Genomic DNA, 19,053 nt, shown 5'->3' with positions numbered 1-19,053 from the left:
GCTCCAGTGCTCCAAAACTCAAAGTTGGATGAAGCAGTGAAAGGCTGAGGAATAAATGGACACCATTAACTAAATAGTGATGACGATTTACAAGATGTAGTTTGACTTTGTAGTTATATATATTTTATCTTTGGCAATTATCCATTGTTTCTTTGGTTCTTTTTGTCTTTCATGTCGTCATCCAATAATTTCTAAATTCTTAATGTATCCCCAATTCTCTCCTTCTCCTCCTCAGTATTTCTGTGCACGTCATAATGACTCCTCAGTTGTATCCATTCACCCGTAGCCTGTCTTGTCTCACATCCTCCTCATTACGGACAACACATCACGTTCTTCCAGACACATGCTTTGATGGCTCTGCCTGCAGACGATTAAGATGTTTTGCCTGGATAAACACACCTGCCAGTCAACTATATTAGGTTTACGAGTCAGTCATGGGTCTGCGGTATCACGGCCTTCTGAGACAGCAAACAACAGCCTGTTTGCTTCTCTTCACATGTGCTGCGACATCACACATGGCGCTCCAGTCTTTAATCGCTGAAGCCTGTCCCAAGAAAGTCTGTATTTTTGTCCCACTTGACCCCCATAACAGTCTCAGATATCTCTGATAGATCGCAGTTACTGATTGGGATGAAAAATACCTGCTTAAACTGTAAAGTGGCCAATCTTGTAGATGCCCGTCTCCGTGGGACTTGGCTTGGGTAAGAAACAGGCACAGAGCGAACGCTTTCCACGTTTCAGTTGAACGAGTTGCAGGGTTACAGAGTCACACTGATGGCTTGGCAGGAGTGTAATGAAGTCAGCTGGCATCTATAAGGGAATATAGGCTTTCGGAAAGAGAGAGAACCGACTAACAGTCGGAATGAAAAAAGAAAGATTTACACTGAACCGCATGAATGTACGTGGCATTCGTCTCCCAATTTCCTCATTCACAAATGTAAAAAAACAAACAAAAACAACTTCCAAAGAATATTTATTTTATAAATAGGAGTATGGGATGTAACACCCTCGAACCACGCAGTTAATGTGCTAATGTAAAGTGTGTCTCCACAATGCCTTGAAATTAGGTCCGTTGTTTTGTACATAATGGTAATGCTTTCACACCACCGTGATTAAGCCCTTTAATTCTCCTCTCATATTTTACTTCTATCAGCCAGACACATTATGGTGTAATGGTTATTTTAGCATTAGCATTGCATTATTGGCGATTTGCTGGACTTGATGCTCCTTTTGTTGTATATGGAATACAGTTCCTTTATTATATTCAGTGATAATGACTTCCTTTTTTCTGAGGATTAACTCTTTGGGTTTACACACCATCTTGAGGTGTTTTGTGGTCTGGTGCCGCTTCAGCTTACACTGTTTCAAACCTTCACCGCAAAAGATGCATTCAGTTCTAATTTTGTACATTGCTTCTATTAAGCCATATTCTATGTAACTGTCTTGATGCACTCTTTTTTCTTTTTTTTTTTAACTGATTCATGTTTCTCTTGAGCATAAAGCACCACCTTTTTATATCCTGCTACTTCCTTTGCAAGCTTACCTTTGTGTTTCTACTTCTATTGTAAATGCTGAGTCACTAATTTTTTAAACATTAAAAAAAATGTTACTCAGGAGAGCTTCAGGACTCCCGATGATTCTTTGGTGCTCTCCTTGGGGGTCGGGCCTCCCCGTGGTTGAGAATTACTGCTCTATCCTGCTCATGAGCTGGCCATTAGTTTTGTCAAGAGCCAGAGCTGTTATTCACACACACGCGCACGCGCACGCACACGCACACGCACATGCACACACACCACACGACCCCAGCCTCCACTAAGAGTAATTTGGGATTCAAGGTGTTGCTCAAGGACACTTTCATCCAGAGACAGAGCGAGAGTGGGGGATTAAACCGCTCTACCAACCGAGCCGCCCTGGACTTTCCTCATTAACTCCTCTTGTTAGCAACATGGAATACAATTTCGTTGAACTAATATTAGCATTCAGCCATACCTGTGATGTGTCAGCACTAATACACACACATTAGCTTACCTCATTATATGATCTGTCTGCGTGTTTGTAGTTGATCTCAGCTTCCTTGTTGCTGTTCCCTTGGTTGATAAATAATTTGATTTCAAGAACTTATCAAGAACAATGTCTACATTATGGAATGTCTTCTTCTGATCTAATTGGATCTGTAAATGACTAAATCAGTCAAAACAAAGTAAAACTAATGGAAAGGTTAATTAGCCAAGGTAGTAAATACATTTAATTTTCAGTAATTAATGAAGTAAATTAACACATTTCATGGAATGTAACTGACTGAATGTAATCAAAAATTTGTTTTTTTGTAACTTATGCAAAACTGGTCACAACACAACTCTTAATCTTTAGACATTTTAAGCGTGAATGTGAGTTGGATCATTTGTGGGAAAGATGTAAGTTTAGGTAAAAACATTTTCTGATGTGAGATTACTTTAACGAAACCCTAGTGGGTACACAGATGATAAGGTCACCAAAAACAGCTGCATGCAGTGTTCACAAGTCTGGCATTTTGTCGGCCCATCCATCCACCCTGATCTCCTCAATAGTCACGGCATCCATTCCAATCATTACTCTGACTGCTGGAGGGTTTTGTCACTTGGACTTTCCTCAAATGACTGACGCTGTCGCGCTTGTTAGGGTAATCCGACAGTTTTAGTGATTGTCACCGCCATAAGGGAAATGTAACACGTGTGACTGTGAATGTTTTTTTGCACCGTATGACTTTATCTCACTTTTCAGTGGCACTGAAACCTCTCTCTCAAAAAAAAAAAACTACAAATGAGCTTTTTGAGGTTTTATAAGTAATGCCAAATGTATTTAACAGGTGAGAGAAAGGAGGTAATTTGTAATCTTATGAGGACATTTCATTAGCTATTCAAATGGAGGCCTGTTCAGAAAGGAGCAGGTGCAACATCTTCTTGCTTTAATAGCTTTTTTCTCCTCACATGTTGGAATGCATGTGTTTCCATGGTTACACAATTATGCTGCATTATTACAGAGGCTGCATCGCTGATCCTTTCCCAACAGTTCATGGTCTCCACACTCAATAGAAGCTTGTCAACTCACCTCAAATAAACTACACAAGAATTTCCTTTAAACTCCATCTCCTGACACTCTCTTCTTTCAAATGATCGATTTCACCTGTGCAGCCTTGGAGGTCTTTCTTATTTTCTCCCTATTCATTTTATTTTGTGTATTCTGGTTTCAGCTTCGCAGCAGAAACATGTGAGGTCCCTTTCCAACATGTAGAACCAAATGGACTAAACAAAAAACTTCCCCCCCCCCCCCCCCCCCCAAACTGGTGGCTATGGGTTTAAGTGAGCCACAGGCTGTGGGGTAAGTTGAGCCAATGGTTCAATGGTCTCTGATATATTATAGGGCATTTCAGTTGAACCGGTTTGGTGTGTTTGTTATATGTTAAGTTGGGGCTCAACACCCCTTGAGGAGCTGGAGAGCGCCGCCAATGATGTCAAGGGTGGAAGATCCATCAGATCAGTGGCAAACGAGAGAAATACTGGCAGGTCAGCATAGAGGTCAACACTCAGGGGGAGGGTAACCAGAAGGGTCTGGTCGAACAGCGTAAGCAAAGAGTATCTTCTCAGAGGAGGTGGAAAAGGAGCCAGCAGACCATGTGATGGTTTTAACCTTCCTTTGCATTCAAGGGAAAGGATGAGATGTCTTTCCCACAGAGTGATGTGCTGAAGAAGCTACCTCAACCACAAAAGGCAGCAGGAGCTGAAAGAGGGAGCAACAGTTTATAATCCCCCGCTGTTTTGAATAAATGGTTTTCAAACTAACTGGTGGTTTGCTCTCCGTTGAAAGCTGTTGAAACTGTTTGTTAGCACAATATGCTCAGTTTGACTTTGTAAAACTGAGATTGTCTGGTTACTCCAAGATGGCTTAACTTTTACCCTTTCATGTGGCTCAACTTACCCCTATCTTGGGTTAAGTTGAGCCACGTGGAGCCACATCACAGGAGCATTTTTCTTTTTTGACAAGTCATTATTTTTGTCAGGTTTGTCAGAGAAGCATTCTGATTTCATTGGATAGCAGACATTCTGAAACAATGGTATATGTTTTCATTCTATGTCTGTGTCATTTTTCTTTACCTCCTGGACAACACAAGTAAAACCCACCCAAGCTACTTTCATTAACTCGATACAGAAAGGCCCCGGCCTGGAAGGAACCTTGGGTCTTTATGCCACGCCACAACTGAACTGTACTGACGAGGCTGGTTGAGTTTACAGATGACATTGTTTATTTACTTAAAACTGTTTTCCACTCTGGATATGAGTTTTTTGCGTGTAACCTGTTGTGTTCCCCTGTACACTTTCACTGCTTCCTAATTTATTTTCTCACCATCGAACATTTATTTATCCATCCATGTTTCGAGTTAACACAGAGAGACAGACAGTGACTCACATTCACACCTACAAGCAATTTTGCAGTCACCAATTAACCTCAAACACATGTTTTCGGTCTGTGGGAGGAAACCTGGATATGCAGGAGAAGAACAAAAAGAAAACACCACTGAGACTCTCTGAGGAGTCTGCATGTTCTCTCCAAGTCCACAATTGAAGTGTATTGCTTTTAAATGAGTGCTAACTGCTGCACCACCTTACAGCCTGAACATTTATCCGAAGGACAAGACATTGTAATCATCAAAACCGGTGGGCTACGCCGTTTTATTTTTATCATACCGACGGAAGCAAGGAGCAAAACACAGATGGTTGCAGTGACACTGATCTTTGATGTAGTCGTGGTCTTTCATACAGACACTTTCTTTGCCCGTTCCTTCTGCTTTGGTGTTCTGTGTAATTGGCTGCCCATCTTCCTCCCACTGATCGCAGCTCCTCTGGCAGCGTGTCTGTTGTGCCAGTCAAGGGTCACCTCCCTTAGTGGTGGCCCTCTCCATGTTGTGTCGACCTATAGCAGGAGACGCTCCTCGGGAGGTCTCTGGTGACTAATGGTGCTTATTCTCTGTCGTGCCAGGCGGTAGCACCATGGGCTGAGTGAACGGAACACAAACAGATAAGCACAGCAGGTGGAAGAAAAGGCAATATGAGAGAGAGTCGGGGGCACATTTGACAAAGAGAGAGAGACTGGACCCCACAATGAAAGGAGCATGAACTGGATCAGGAGAGACAATGTGGGGGAGTGTTTTAGTGGAAATGAGAGCTCTAAAGAGGGAGAAGTTAACATTTTCTTTTAAAGAATAACTATACTTTGTTACAACCTGGTTTTATGTTCACCTATGTTGTTGTCGGTAAACAAGTTATTTCGTGGGAAACTAAGCAATCTAAAGGGTCAGCGCACTATGGTGGCGAGTACAGACGAGGATAAAAAGTGACAATATAACATAGGGACGATGTGCCATTGTAAACATGAAATAAATGGCATATCATTCAATTTTGTGAGTTATTATGCAAATAATATTTCAAAGTGTGTCAAAATGATGTTGCGTGTAATTTAAATACACCTGTGGGGTTATTCTAACAGCGTTTTTACCAGCTGTCAGTTCCACAGCTGTCAGCTTGATGCCTGCAACACGCTGTGTTTAGTTAGTATAGACGTCTTTGGTTAATTCTTAATCGTTGTCTCTCTTGGCTGGTGGTTACATGTGAGCCAGGACCATTTGTGTTTTGTGTATTGCTGACACAAATAAACTACGGTTGTGTGTGCATGAGTGGTCAACTCTATATGTTTTACCTGTAATGATTTGGGGTGTTGGCCTTGGATCAGCTGACTTTAACTTGGACAAAGTGGCTATGCATGGATGGAGGGATGGATGGCCAGATGGATGCATTTTCAGGGCTGCACTTATACTTAATTTGAAGAGTCTCAAAGTTTGTTTGGAAGAGGATTGTAATGAGGAGCATTCGTTGGTCAGATGTCAGTGCTCACCCTAAAGTGACCGGCCCAAACATGAAGAATTTGTTTTGGGCCAACAACCCCATCCAGTGTGTGCATGCATCAACTTTCTCTCACAGAGACAGACTTGACATCTCCTAAGCGGGACATTATTTTTTTGTTTGTTTGTCATTATGATCACCCTCATTTTATGTATCAAAGTAATCTAATTTCTGTTAACATAAGTATTGATTAATGGTGCCGTCAGACCCACTTCAGTTTGATGATGACACATTTTAGTGGCTCAGCGCCTAACTGTCTTATTGAAAAAGCATAAAGAAGCCACTGGTGTTTTGTTTTGGGTTTTATCCAGTTATGAACTCAGAGGAAAGGCAATAAAAATGATAGTTCGGACCTCTGCATTAATTTTAATAAACAGTAACAGGTTGTTGAGGTACTGGTGACCTGCTTTGTTACTTTAGATTTTAGCTGGATTGGTTTTCACATCATTTATGGGTTTTTTTTTCCTACTGCATCAATCATTTGGCCTGTGAACATGAAAAAGGCTTTTACAAAACATTTAAACAGAGAGCAGCTCGGTCTGCATTCATCAAAGCTTACACCAAACAGTAAAAGGTTCATACGGGTTGGTAATGGTTGGGGAGAGGAAAAAAGCAGGTTTATTTTGGCACTTTTTTAGATTAGCCGTTCAAATTATTTTGTGTTCCAAATTATTTAGTTATCGTGAATGAAAACAAAAGTTGATATAGACTCTACAGGTAGAGAGCTGAGAGACAAAAATAACAAGGAGAATGGCACCTTGCCTCCGCCTGTGATTAAATATGAACAAGTCTTTACATCACATCCAGCGATAATCAAGCGAATTATATCCGCCTCTATATACAGTGACTCCAAGATATAGATTTAAAAAAAAAAGAAAAGAAAGAAAGATAGAGGGCATTTGAGTTATGGCAACAGTCTGTTGTTTACTCTTGGAGCCATGGGAGGTTCCCAGTATGATAGGAAACACGGCACAGTGGGCGATTCATCTGGATGTAATTCACGTTTATTGAACTTTCCATGACTTGGCATAGCATCATTACATACAGTGAGTGTTGTGTGTCACACTGCAGAGGAATGGTAGTGGAAGTGTTAAAATCAGAGTTAATGTGCAGTGGGTCACTAATTTGAGAGGCCATGAAAAAACTTTTTTAATCTCTTTTTTTTTTTTTTTTTAAAGCTTTTGTCCTTGGATTTCTTTGCAGCTGTGTGGCTAAATTAAACAACAGTTTGTTCCTTTATTAAATTCACAAAACTCCCCCAACTCCTTTTTCAAGTTTTTCAGTGGGTAAATTATGAAGAATTCTTTTTGCTTTTGTTATGGTGCAATTTGTATGCAGGTGTGGACAATGACCCCGACATGTGTTTTGAATAAGTTCATATCAGTCATAATGTCGACTTGTCAAACGATCAAACCTGACATCTTCATCGACAGTTAAATATCCAATGAAAAGGTCACATAAAAACACTTGAAAATAATAAATAATTTAAATCCTTAAAATAACATCCTTGAATCTGTTGACTGTAATGGGAAAACAAATGACAGCTTTCATGAAGTCTCCACTTTAATGTACTTTGTTGATCGAACTGCTACTCACGTTAATGTACTTTTGCTCTCCTCCAGAGATCATAAAGATTTCCAGCAGGGTGCAGATGGTTGAGCTAACGCAAGTGTTATATCAGAGCATCACAGTGAGGTGAGACATACAGTATACTACAAGTTAAAACTACAAGACTGTCACTCAGCTTTGTTTAAATGGCCATGGGCCTCCTTATGTGTCAGAAATGTGTCTCTTAAAAAAACACTGTTCATCACCTTTATGGTAAGATTTACAGAAAGCACCTTTAGGTTATATAAGTATGGAGAGCAGACTGCCTTGCAGATGATTTGATATCTGTTGTACAGATTTACAGCAAACTCTTAAACCGGGCAACAGGCAGGCTCCTGAGATCCTGGTCCTGAGGCAGGATGTGCAGATTTTACCTCCACCTGCAGAAGCAGAGTGAGTAGAGACAAATGCTTTCTATGCAGCTGAACAGCACTGACCTGAAACTATTTCAGATAAAGTTACCACACAGGGTAAACATAGCTCACAGGGTTGTATATGTTTCATCCTGTCATACTAGCACAAACCTAGGGATGGATAAAGAAAACCCAAAAAAGTCCAAAGAAATCACTTTTACCAGAATCTTGCAGGCAAAAACCAAGCCAAGCTGAGGAGAGTGGATGAACTTAAGTTAGGAATAGAAATCTAAGACAAATAAAGAAGAAAAAGGCCAAGTCCTGGAACAGGTAAGGTATTAAAGATGCTCAGGTGATCTGACAAGAGCAATTGGAGAGCAAAATCTGGGACAGTTTGACTGTCAATCAAAACCGGAATAGCAGAAGTACTGATGTGATGAAGGAATGGAGAACCGATGAGGAGAAAGGTGTGAGGATGCAGAAACTGTGCGGTTAGTGGAGGACAGGCAGCAGGATCTGAAATGACAGCAGCATTAGTGAAAGGGAAACGAAACAGGCACAAAGTATTGAATGAATGAATGAATGAATGAATGAAACTAACAGAAAAGTGACAAAAACAACCTGCCTTGACATGAAGTCAGTAGAGGAACAGGTCAAATAGCTAAGGACGGTAAGGGAACCAATTAACCTACATGGTGTTGAGATGCGACCCGTAGCTGGATGACATCTTTCTAATGTCTCCTGAAACACCATTTACATTCATACCTGCCTCTAATAAGTCTTCTTCCCATTTCTAATCCACTCACACTGATTAGATTCAATTATGCAAATGGGGTGGGTTGGGTCATTGAAGAAATCAGTGAGGTCCAGGGGAGTCATGCTCCTGTATAAATGTATTATTTATTCTTTTAGTAGTGGACAAGGGAAGGTCTGGCTTTGTGCAAAATGGCTTGTGATAGAGAGGACTGAATTGACTTTCTCTTATTGTAAAGCTGATTGAATTCATAGATTTACAACTCTACAAAGTTGAGGGTTTTTTTCCACTCTGTTTTACTCTTTGACAGAGGCACCTGAAAACAAAAAAATTCTGAATGCCACTTGGTCAGAAAAAAAAAGTTAGCTAATCTTTTATTGGACATTTTTCGTTTCTTAAAATTAAATAATGTCACTAAAAGGGTCACGCTACACCCCAGAATTTATAGTGAAAACTAAAAAATATGCAGCAGAAAAATGGAAATGGAGCAACAGAAATGGTTCTGAGAAACTGTGAGAGGCAGAAGAAAAGCAGAGAAACTGTTATTGATGAAGAGGAAAACACAGAAGGCTAATCATGGGCTCAAAGCTCGATGGACCAGAGCTGGAGGAACAAATTTGCAGATTGATCTCAAACGGACGCTGCGGTCCAAAACCTGTCGACAGTGCAGTTACATCTGGACATGAATAAGTGTCTTATACACCAATGAGGCTTATTTGGTCTTTTTTCTCTTCATGGCACTTTTTTGTTTTTTGAAGGAAACAATTTTTACTCACTACTTATAGTCTGGAAAATATGGTATATCTGTGTTATAGTATTCATTATCATTTTTTTTGTTTCCTGTTATAATAATAAAAACTAACAAGAGTAGGCTTTTCATTACTATTGTAATTGTGTGTGTATACACTGACATTATGTTGTGGATCTAATTTAGTCAATTCATGCATCGTCAAATCTTTTGAACACAATAGCCTGGCCACAAGACAAGCATTAAAACTATTGCAGAGTGAGACAATAATGAGACTACAAAACAAACATTAACTGTTATGCCAATATTGATGATCTTTTCTTGTTGAACTTGGAAACTTTACGATTCAGAGGTTAACTCGGATATATATTGGAGCTGAGCTGTTATTGTGCGTCAAATAAATTTTTCCGAGGCAACAATGCCTGAAATCATAAAGACAATTAGGTGATGACACACTATACAAATAAAAGCATTAATCAGACCCGAGTATCCACCCAAGGGAGCTGGAGATTTGTAACAGTTCTGAAAGGAGTCATTCTTTCTCACTTGAAAGTATTCCTTTCTTTTTAGTGTTTTTCCCCCACTGTGGTTGCTTTTTGATTTCCTGTATTTGTTGCTCTAAATTGGAACAGAAACACTGGTGAGATCGAGAGCACTTATCTGTTATGCACTGAAACACTTCTGAAAGTGAGGTTACTACAACCCACCTGCTGCTGCCAGAGTGAAGGGCTCAGAGCACAAAATTCAACCCTGGCATCTTAATTGCCACCATAATCAAAAAAATCTGATACCCTATCAAGCTGTTGAATAGACTTTAATTTTGAGGTCGGCAGGTAAATAGAAGTGGACATTTAAAATGGAACTCTGATTATGTAGACTTGTGGGTTTTAGACTTTAGATTGCCTTTGAAACTGCTATACCCGCACAAAATATGTTTCACTTTTTACAATAATGACTTTCTAAAGTCAGAAGTTTTTATTACGTTCATTGAATAGTATCAAAATGCAACAATGTCAGACTGAGCTGCTGGACAGAAAGTGAAACAGATGCTTTTATATACCGGTAACTGCAGATAAAACTGTGCAGTTTCACACGATTCTGAAGCGCTGAATCCTTATATCACAGGTGTTGTGACCTTCTTGCAAAAGCAGGAAAAAGCAGCCCATGTAGTGTTGTAGGTTCTTGATCTCATCTCCCCTATGAACTAGTAAGTAAAAGAACAAAGAGTGATTGTTACCACTGTGCTAGATGAAAGGTAACCTCTTGATCGGCTCACTGATGCCCCCTGAATTAAAAAGTGGAATTGCACACAAGGTGAAGATTCAACCTGCTGCACCTCCACATGAGGCACTTTATTAAATGTAAACAGAGAGAACAATTATAGCATAATATGCTGATTGTATAGCTATACAAACAGGGTTATTGATCTTGAATGGAAGAATATGCGTGAGTGGCAGTACTTAACATGGTTGCTTCACAACAAGACCGGGATTTGACTCATGGACTGTGAGCTGAGTTTGCATGTTCTCCCTGAAGGCCATTTTTTTTTAATTGCTGGAGTTTGTTTGCTGGTTGCAACTGAAAAAGAACCAAATTAAGGATTGTGTGATTGAAGAGGTCGGAAAGTGTGACCACTTCTACATTTCTTCCTCCAAGAATTAGAGTACGGTGAAACGCCCTATACTTTGTGGAAGGAGATCTCCCAAAGCATTGATGTGGATACCCCATAGCATTATGGCATTGAATTACGTTGTGGCACATACAACCTCTTACCCAACCAAGAACATCTAAAGGTCCATAACAGGATGGAGACAATGGACTGACACATGTGCCGTATCAACAGAAAAGCATTAAAATGGCTTGAGCCTGAGCTAAGTATTGTGCTGGAGTCACAAACAATGTAAGACATTTTGCCCAAAAATCTAATGTGGAAAATTATGGTGGGGAGGATTTAGGGATATGTGGACGGTTGGATTGATGAAAGACAATGAAATAAGAAGCTGGAACAAATCTGAGTGTAGAGTGGAGTAGAATTGAGTGATTTCATCTGATCCTTTTTTATAATTCATGGGGGTTTACAGCACACAAACGAGAATGAAAAGTATACCTGTGGAATAAAGGAGAATTTAGATGTTGGATTCTTTTTTTTCAGACTCAGAGGAATTTAGAAAATTATCGGCCTGCGGTTATCAACTCATTGTTTGCCAACAATGTGTTCCATTTGTGCCGCTGCATTTGGAATTGCTCGTCAGACAACAGAATGAAAAGCATCATTGAGAGCCAGTAATTGAAAGAAATGGAGATGACGAATAGAAGGCGACGGAGGAAGTTTTTATCTGACAAGACGAGAACAAAGTTGCGAAAGGATTTTACAAGATAGATGAGAGAAAGCGGAAGCTGGTAATTGCACGGCTTCTGGCCTCACGATCTTATCTCTTCCTGGCATGTGCGCATCTCTCATTGATACATGCAGGGAACGTAAGCATGAAGCTGTTTCAACGCCTTTCTGTCGCCCGTTACATTGCTCTCTGTCGTACTGATGTCACATGCCAGATGACTGTGATGAATGGGGAAAGGCAGAAAATATGGCACATTATAAAACATTTGCGTTCGCCGGAAAACATAGGGTTTTTTCACATATTGACGGGTTCAACAGTGAACTTTAAGGCGTGACAAGTTTGATTTTTTTAATGTACTAATACCCCTGTCTGCATGTGTCGTTGTGTTTCTCCCTCAGGCTCAGTGTCTCTCAGTGTGTTCCTGGTATCTGTTGCGTTCGTAGTTTGTGCCGTTTGGCTGGTAGCTCTGTGTGGTGTCTGCACCTGGTGTCAACGTAAACTGGTAAGTTTCACTCTTGATTATTCACATTTCACCTCGCATGTTTCCGTACGGACGTTTGCTCTGAGTCCCGAGAAACTAAAAAAGTATGTGTTGGTTGGAGATGGGGATGGATGCCAACTTCGCTGAGCTCCAGGTTCAGGCTTTTAACTCTAATCTCACACTGTCAGGGCACACGTGCCTATTTTTAATGGTAGGTTCTCAGCTAAATGCTAAATTCCCCGAGCATCACAATAAAAGATCAATTGAAATGATAAACGTGCCCTCGCTCCACCATGAAACAAGAAATGTTACACCAAGCTGAAGTCAAAACTTGGCAGTTGTTTTATTCACTTTATGTCAACCAGGGAAAACTCAAGTAATCAGCGGCTTACACATAAAGTAAGATAAGAGACAATTTTATATTTAAGGACACTAAGATATTTCAGTCAATAGATAAATAGAAAATGTACAAGGGCATTTAGCAAAAAATAGTGAAGAATAATATCAAATACATTCCTAAATTAAAACACATTGAATTAATGCCAATCTAAAGATTTAACTATGTGCAAGGAGAACCATGCCTTGGATAAATATTAACAAATTACACCAGAAAAAGCTATAAACAGTATAGAAAAAACAGAGAAGATTTGAATAATGATACAAGTTTCCTTGAGATTTATTGTTACTTATTCCGTCCATGAATAAAAGCTGATTTTGGGTTGTCGTCGAGTTTAATCTTTGTTTATTGTATGTCACACAAAAGTCATAAGGCTAAGTGATATAATTTGTTTGTGTGTGGGTGATGTTTAATTTGTGTTGGGTTTTTTTTCTTTAATATTTCATGAAGTAATGCTTTGCTTATTTACAGGTATGATAGTTCTTAACAATCTTAAAAGTGTAAATGTAAAAATCTCTGACGATTTTGAAATATATGGAAACAATTTAGGGCGTTATTAGATTGCGATATTGTTCATTAATTATTCTGCCATCCATCAGTGCACAAGATGTGATATTAAAGGCTCACGCAATGAAGATTTTTTTTTTTTCGGGAGGGGGGGGTTGATTTGTTTTACATCTTCTATAAATGTGTGAAAATGTTTCGTATGACCCTAACCCTAAATCTAATCCAGATACTGGTATTGTGCACTGACTGGTTGGTCAATGAGAAATTATTATAATGTATCAATCATAATAACTATTGGTAGTAATATTCTCCAGTGTCTGAAGTTTGTGCTTACGCAAAATCGTACAGTTTTTACTGTGTTCAGAATTGTGTAAAAAAGGAAGGTTAATGCCTAATGTGTTGTTTTACTGAGATGTGAAAATGTAAGTCCTTATTTATTGAACTCAAAAGTAAATACATTGAATTAAATCGAAATGACTTGAATTGCACTACTTTATTAATTCCAGAAGTAAATTCTTGTACTTATTCTGTGTGTTCAAGGACTACATTTTGAAGTAGCATCACCAGTGAAAACAAACTTTAGAGTTTTGAGACTAATGCAGAACTGCTTTGTATTACCAAGATATTATTCCATTTAGCAGAACTTATAACTAACTAATAGCCCGGCCCTTTACTGCAGTATTTCATGTTTTCTAAAACAAAACAACCCAGACAAACAAACAAATAAAAAAAACAATGCTCAGCATCTGGTTTGATGTTATTTCAATTTGTAATATTTTTATTAACAAAAAACATTCACATTTAATAGTTCTAAATGTATTCAGATTTCTTTTCTAACATGTCAAGTGCCTTTAACAAACAATAAAACAAAAATCTGCGCAAAACATTCTATTTGATTTTACATCATGATAAAATGATCAATAGAGCAATGAAGACATCAGTCACGAGAATAAATGCAAAGAAAAATAGTTGGCTCAAATCCCCTCAAAAAGTAATTTTTTTTAATGTAAATGACATTTTACATCAATCTTTTGCTCTGAAACATCTTTTTTTTTTAATTTAATGTGAGTTTAAATGTCCACATAATAAAAAAGAATTGTCAGATCTTTGCAGTTTATAATACTGATCTACAGTATCTGTCCAAAGACTAATACAATAGGATTAAAGTCGTGACAAAACATTAACTGTCAGCTGTCGGGACTTAAAAGTTTCTGACAAATTGCACAGAAGAGTAGTAAGTTTAAACATCCATTTCTTTGGTTGAGGGGCACATTTTATTCTAAATGCACATTTTCCTTCACCTTTCACAGTCGCATTCTTTCACACCGCGCCCCTGAAAAATGGCACATGGCGGTGAAGATGGATTATGGCTGTGTGGGCAGTCAGGCTTTCTTTTGATGATGCTGTGACCTTGAACTGAATGTACACACGGATGTCTCTCTATGTGTTGTTGTTGAATGGCTGTTTTTTTTTTCTCTCTCTCTCTCTCTGTGCTCTCTGGCACCAGAGGGGGGTGGGTGAGGCTGTTGTATGTTTGTTCACGACAGCAAACATGATCAGAGGCCTTGGTGCTCGGGGCCATAACACGTCTTTGTGAGCTTTGCGGATCATGGCAGTGCGCCTTCAGCCTGCAGCGCCATGCTAATGATTCATATGTTAATAAGCATCACTCTAAGCTATTGGCTCCTGGAGCTATCGCAATTCCTCCCATACATTAAAAATTTTAAATCATGATTGTGGGTATTGTTGATGCTCTATCCGGCCTTATTTTTTCCCCCTCGCCTCCCTTTTGTCCCACCGTTTGTCTCCCTGTTTGAAAGGTGACAGCAGCTCAGCAGTTAATGAAACCTGCTGGGCGCAAGCTGTGAATTAGCGGTGTTGCTTGGACAAAACAGAGCTGAGCTACAATTATTTCATTTTTCTACGGTAGTGTTTAGAATTTCCCCACACCAAACAAACAAACCCACTTCTTATTTTTCTTGTGCACTATCTTTGTTTCTTATTTTGTGTTGCCTTTTCTCTCTTTTTAGACTGAATATTCTAGTCTGTGTTCTTTTCTTTTGTCACTTTGTCTTCATGTCCTTGTTACATCACCGTTGATTCCTTTTTTTCCACCACCATTCCTCTTTCCTTTTCATTACCCTCATAGTACTTGTTTTTTCTGAAATCCTCCATGTCACCTTTTTGTTTTTGTTTTGTTTGCCATAATATTAACCTTAGTATTATCTGAACGTAATGACATTATATACACTTTATTTACATTTTAATGACTTGTAACGTTAGTTAAAAATGTTATTTTAGTTGATTTTGAAATTTGTTTGGATTAATAATAACATTAGAGTCACAAAAAACACAACTGAGTTTATGTAATTGTGTGTTGTCATAATTTTTTAATGAACTCTCTTAATAACCTGACCCAAACCACACCTGTCTCATTTGAATAGAGCAACTATTTATTGTGCAGTTATTGTTAGTAACTTTCTCTTTTTAGCGTGAAGAAATTAAAACAATATGGTAATTTTCCTGATAACAGTTAAATTGAAAATAAACAAAAAAATGAGTAGAGCTGAACTGTTGTGAATTCACGCGAAATGTCAAGTATATTTTTTTCTTTTTTACGTAGATTCATTCAACATTGTACCTCTTTGTATTTGTAGATGTTATACCTGTAAATATAAACAAACTAATGCTGAAAAACTTCAAAAGAAAAAGAGTCATGTTATTAATGGTGTAACGTGTAGAAAATATGTAGTATTATTCTACATATCAAATGTAAACACTATTACATATATTTGTGGCCAGCAACAGTTGGTCAATGTCATTAACAATTCATTTCCTTGATTAATTCGATAAAAACAAGCTTAAGTCTGTTTGAAGAACAAGATTAAGGAGGCAATAACATTTAGCATGAAGCACAATCGTATCCTCATCTTAATTATGCTGCCAAGAGTTTTCAATCAGTTTATTCCAGCAATTATGAAACGAGCGACTGCCAGAAGATAAATGACACTACATAAATAAAATATCAGAGAGATTTTGAGTATTAACGTTTTTTGTAAGGTAGAGCTCGTAATAATCACACAAAACAGCTTTGTTCAGAAGGGTTTCCTCCAGGAGACACGGAGCAGTCTGGTCTCGTGCCATTGGCTGGTGTATTGGAGTGGAAAAGAGGGGTGAGGGGGTGGGGTGGCAGAAAGAGCTGCGGAGGTATTCAGGCAGGCGGGAAGGGAAGGTGCTGCTGGTCGCTGTTCAACATCCAGGTGTGTGACAAACATGATGACAGCACGACTCGAGGGGCCGCTCCGCTGGGAAGCAAAGCCACGCTGCTCTGAACAGGACTCCGCCCTCCATCCCTTTCAACTCCTCCACTTCAGTTCCTATTTAGCATCCACTGCACGGCGTCATTAGTCGGGTTTCTGTTTCAAGCCTGTGTCTTTTTGGTTTCTAACATGTCCCTCCACTCCGTTACTGTACCCTGTCACCCCCCCCCCCCCCCACCCCCCCCCCCATCCTCGCCATCATCCCTTCCGTTTCTTACATCCTCCCACACTCACAACATTGTACCGTCTCCACCCTCTCCTCTCCAGCTTCCTGAAGATTTTATGATTCTCTTTAAAGATAGATGAGCTGCACTTGATAGCATATTCCTCACGGTGGAAAATCTATCCTTCTCAGTCCCAGAATGGTATATTGTAGTGTCCTTGGCCTACTGTATGTACGTATGTTTATGGCGTACATATGCCTCTATGCGCTTGCTGTTGGCAGATAGAGGGTCAGGCCCCCGGCTTGGGTTGCTGTTAAAAATGTTTGTGCTGCTGAGCTGGACACTGGAGATGTGGCATGATAAATAATAGAGCGCATTGTGGATGCATTAGAGACAGATACAGTAGAACACATCGTGGGGGCATCTGTATGCTGGACACTGAAAGCTGAATTAAGTAAAACATTCAGCTCCATGCTTTGTCTGAAAGCCTGCAGACTGCTTGATATATCTCACTAGATATAAGCTTTGCATTCATCACTTTGCTTTCAAAGTGAACAACTGCTTTGGAAACCAAAAAAAAGAAGAACACGATAGATATCCTCTTACAAATACTATCTAGTGAGCAGCAAGAACGGGTGAAGCCACTTGGATAACATCATCCAACCATATAAACAAGTCCAGTTAGCCAGATTCAATTTGCTTTCATTTATCAGGACAAATGAGAATTTGCATAGACAATAAACCTTTGTGTTTCATTTTGAGGAATTCATTGTTTGTTTGTTCTTTGACACAAAGCAGTTGGGAAGAAACAACTGAAAAGGAGGCCAACAAAAATGTAACAATGTCTACAATATGATGACAATAAAAGTATAATATTCTTTTGAATTAATCAATAGAAATAAACAATACCTGTTGACAATAACAGATAAATAGTTTTTGCTTTGAACAGAAGAAAATGACTACAGAAACTTCTTAACTGAAAATGAATCTGTAACTGATCTGTGATAACAATTTGATAAATATTATTTAAGAAATATAAAAACTACAGCAATTCATTTATTAAGAAAATGTGTTATTTTCATCCTGAAAAAACTGTGATACAAGTTGAATCATTATGTGTCACTGCAACTGAATATGCCTGTGTTCCCATATGGACTAACAGTATTATAACAGCAACATACTGACTCCACCACCAGGAAACTGTTAAAAATACCTTAATCATTTTTTTAGAATTAAAGTTAAAACGTATACTTGTTACGTATACTATAACTCCCCCCAAATATCTGTACTTCTACTCAAGTAACTGTAAGTACTTTTGGTAACTCTTGCTGCCAGCGCCATTAACAGAGAGCTAAATAAAAATAATCAAGAATGGAGCTTTTTTTATCTGGTGTTCATGTTGTTTTATAACTTTTAAAAGAGAACAATACAAAGAGTGTGGGCGCAGACTTGTGTTTTACTTGTGGCAACCTGCAAACCATCATGTGCCTCGTTTATCATTCTGTTGGTTCAATTCCATTTTATCTATTCACCAAAACAACATAGTCACCACAAAGCCTGAAACGGAAAAACCCAACTCTTCGACCCAAGCAAGCATAGGTGACGGTGGAATGGAAAAACCCCTCTTTTAAAAAGAAGACAGGTTTTTAGATCCAAACTCAAAGGTAGCACCTTTCTGCTTTTTTCAGTTTGGGGTTAGAGGGTAGAAAGACGGAAAAAAAAAGAGTACAGAGCCAGAGAGCAACAAGCAACAAACATATTGTTATAAATACACTTGCTGCAGATGTGATGGACGCAGGAGGCTCTGACCATAAAGTTTCCACCGTCAGGGATCCTGCAGGAAGGTACAGAGAAAGAGCACAGACAACAGGACAGCGAGAGAACGTCCCAGCAGTCTAAACATATCTCAGCTTAACTCAAAAATCAGCCCAAACTGTCAGCTTTATTAATTACGAAAGTTTCTAATTAATTTCCAACCTTAAACGTCATTTTAAAGTTATTAAAGTGTCATTTTCTCCTGGATTTCTACTAGCTGCAGTATGTAGCATCGGTCACACTGTGGGAAGCAGTCTGTCTTTCTTCCAAATTAACTGGTTTAACGTTTACACCTTTGTCCCCTATATTTCTTATTACTAAGAAGTTTATTAGTTCTGTTAAATCCATTAATCTCATGATTTACTTGCTTGTAAATATATTAATACATTGAAAAAGCCATCTTTTTGTTCACAAATCTGTGACAGCCACTCACCACCGACTCCTCTGGCTGTCATCAATCATTGAAGCAACATAATTTCATTCGGCTGAGCAAATCCGGATGTCAGGCTGTCCTCATTTTGAGGCTTTGCATCATCTCCTACCTGACTGCACATTGTCTCGCTGCTTAGCGCTGTCACTTACAAAGCAGCCATGCCCAGTGCCGTGCCCTTTAATCACGCATGTTTGTGGAGTC

The 19,053-nt window shown here is 39.0% G+C and overlaps 1 protein-coding gene across 1 annotated transcript in view; it reads left to right on the top strand.

Moving 5' to 3' along the window:
• Positions 1-19,053, top strand: part of syt7b (synaptotagmin VIIb) — a gene marked incomplete at both ends in the record, with an annotated part of 100,282 nt that overhangs the window by 37,374 nt on the left and 43,855 nt on the right. Inside the window, one exon of the mRNA XM_080495377.1 lies at positions 12,134-12,237. Coding sequence (XP_080351503.1) covers positions 12,134-12,237 — 104 coding nt within the window. The remainder of the gene's footprint in view (positions 1-12,133; positions 12,238-19,053) is intronic.

The sequence above is a fragment of the Blennius ocellaris genome (assembly GCF_963422515.1).
Source record: "Blennius ocellaris genome assembly, chromosome: 1".
NCBI lineage: Eukaryota > Metazoa > Chordata > Actinopteri > Blenniiformes > Blenniidae > Blennius > Blennius ocellaris.
Note: the sequence above shows the minus strand (reverse complement) of the source record. Positions and strands in the feature narration are given on the sequence as shown.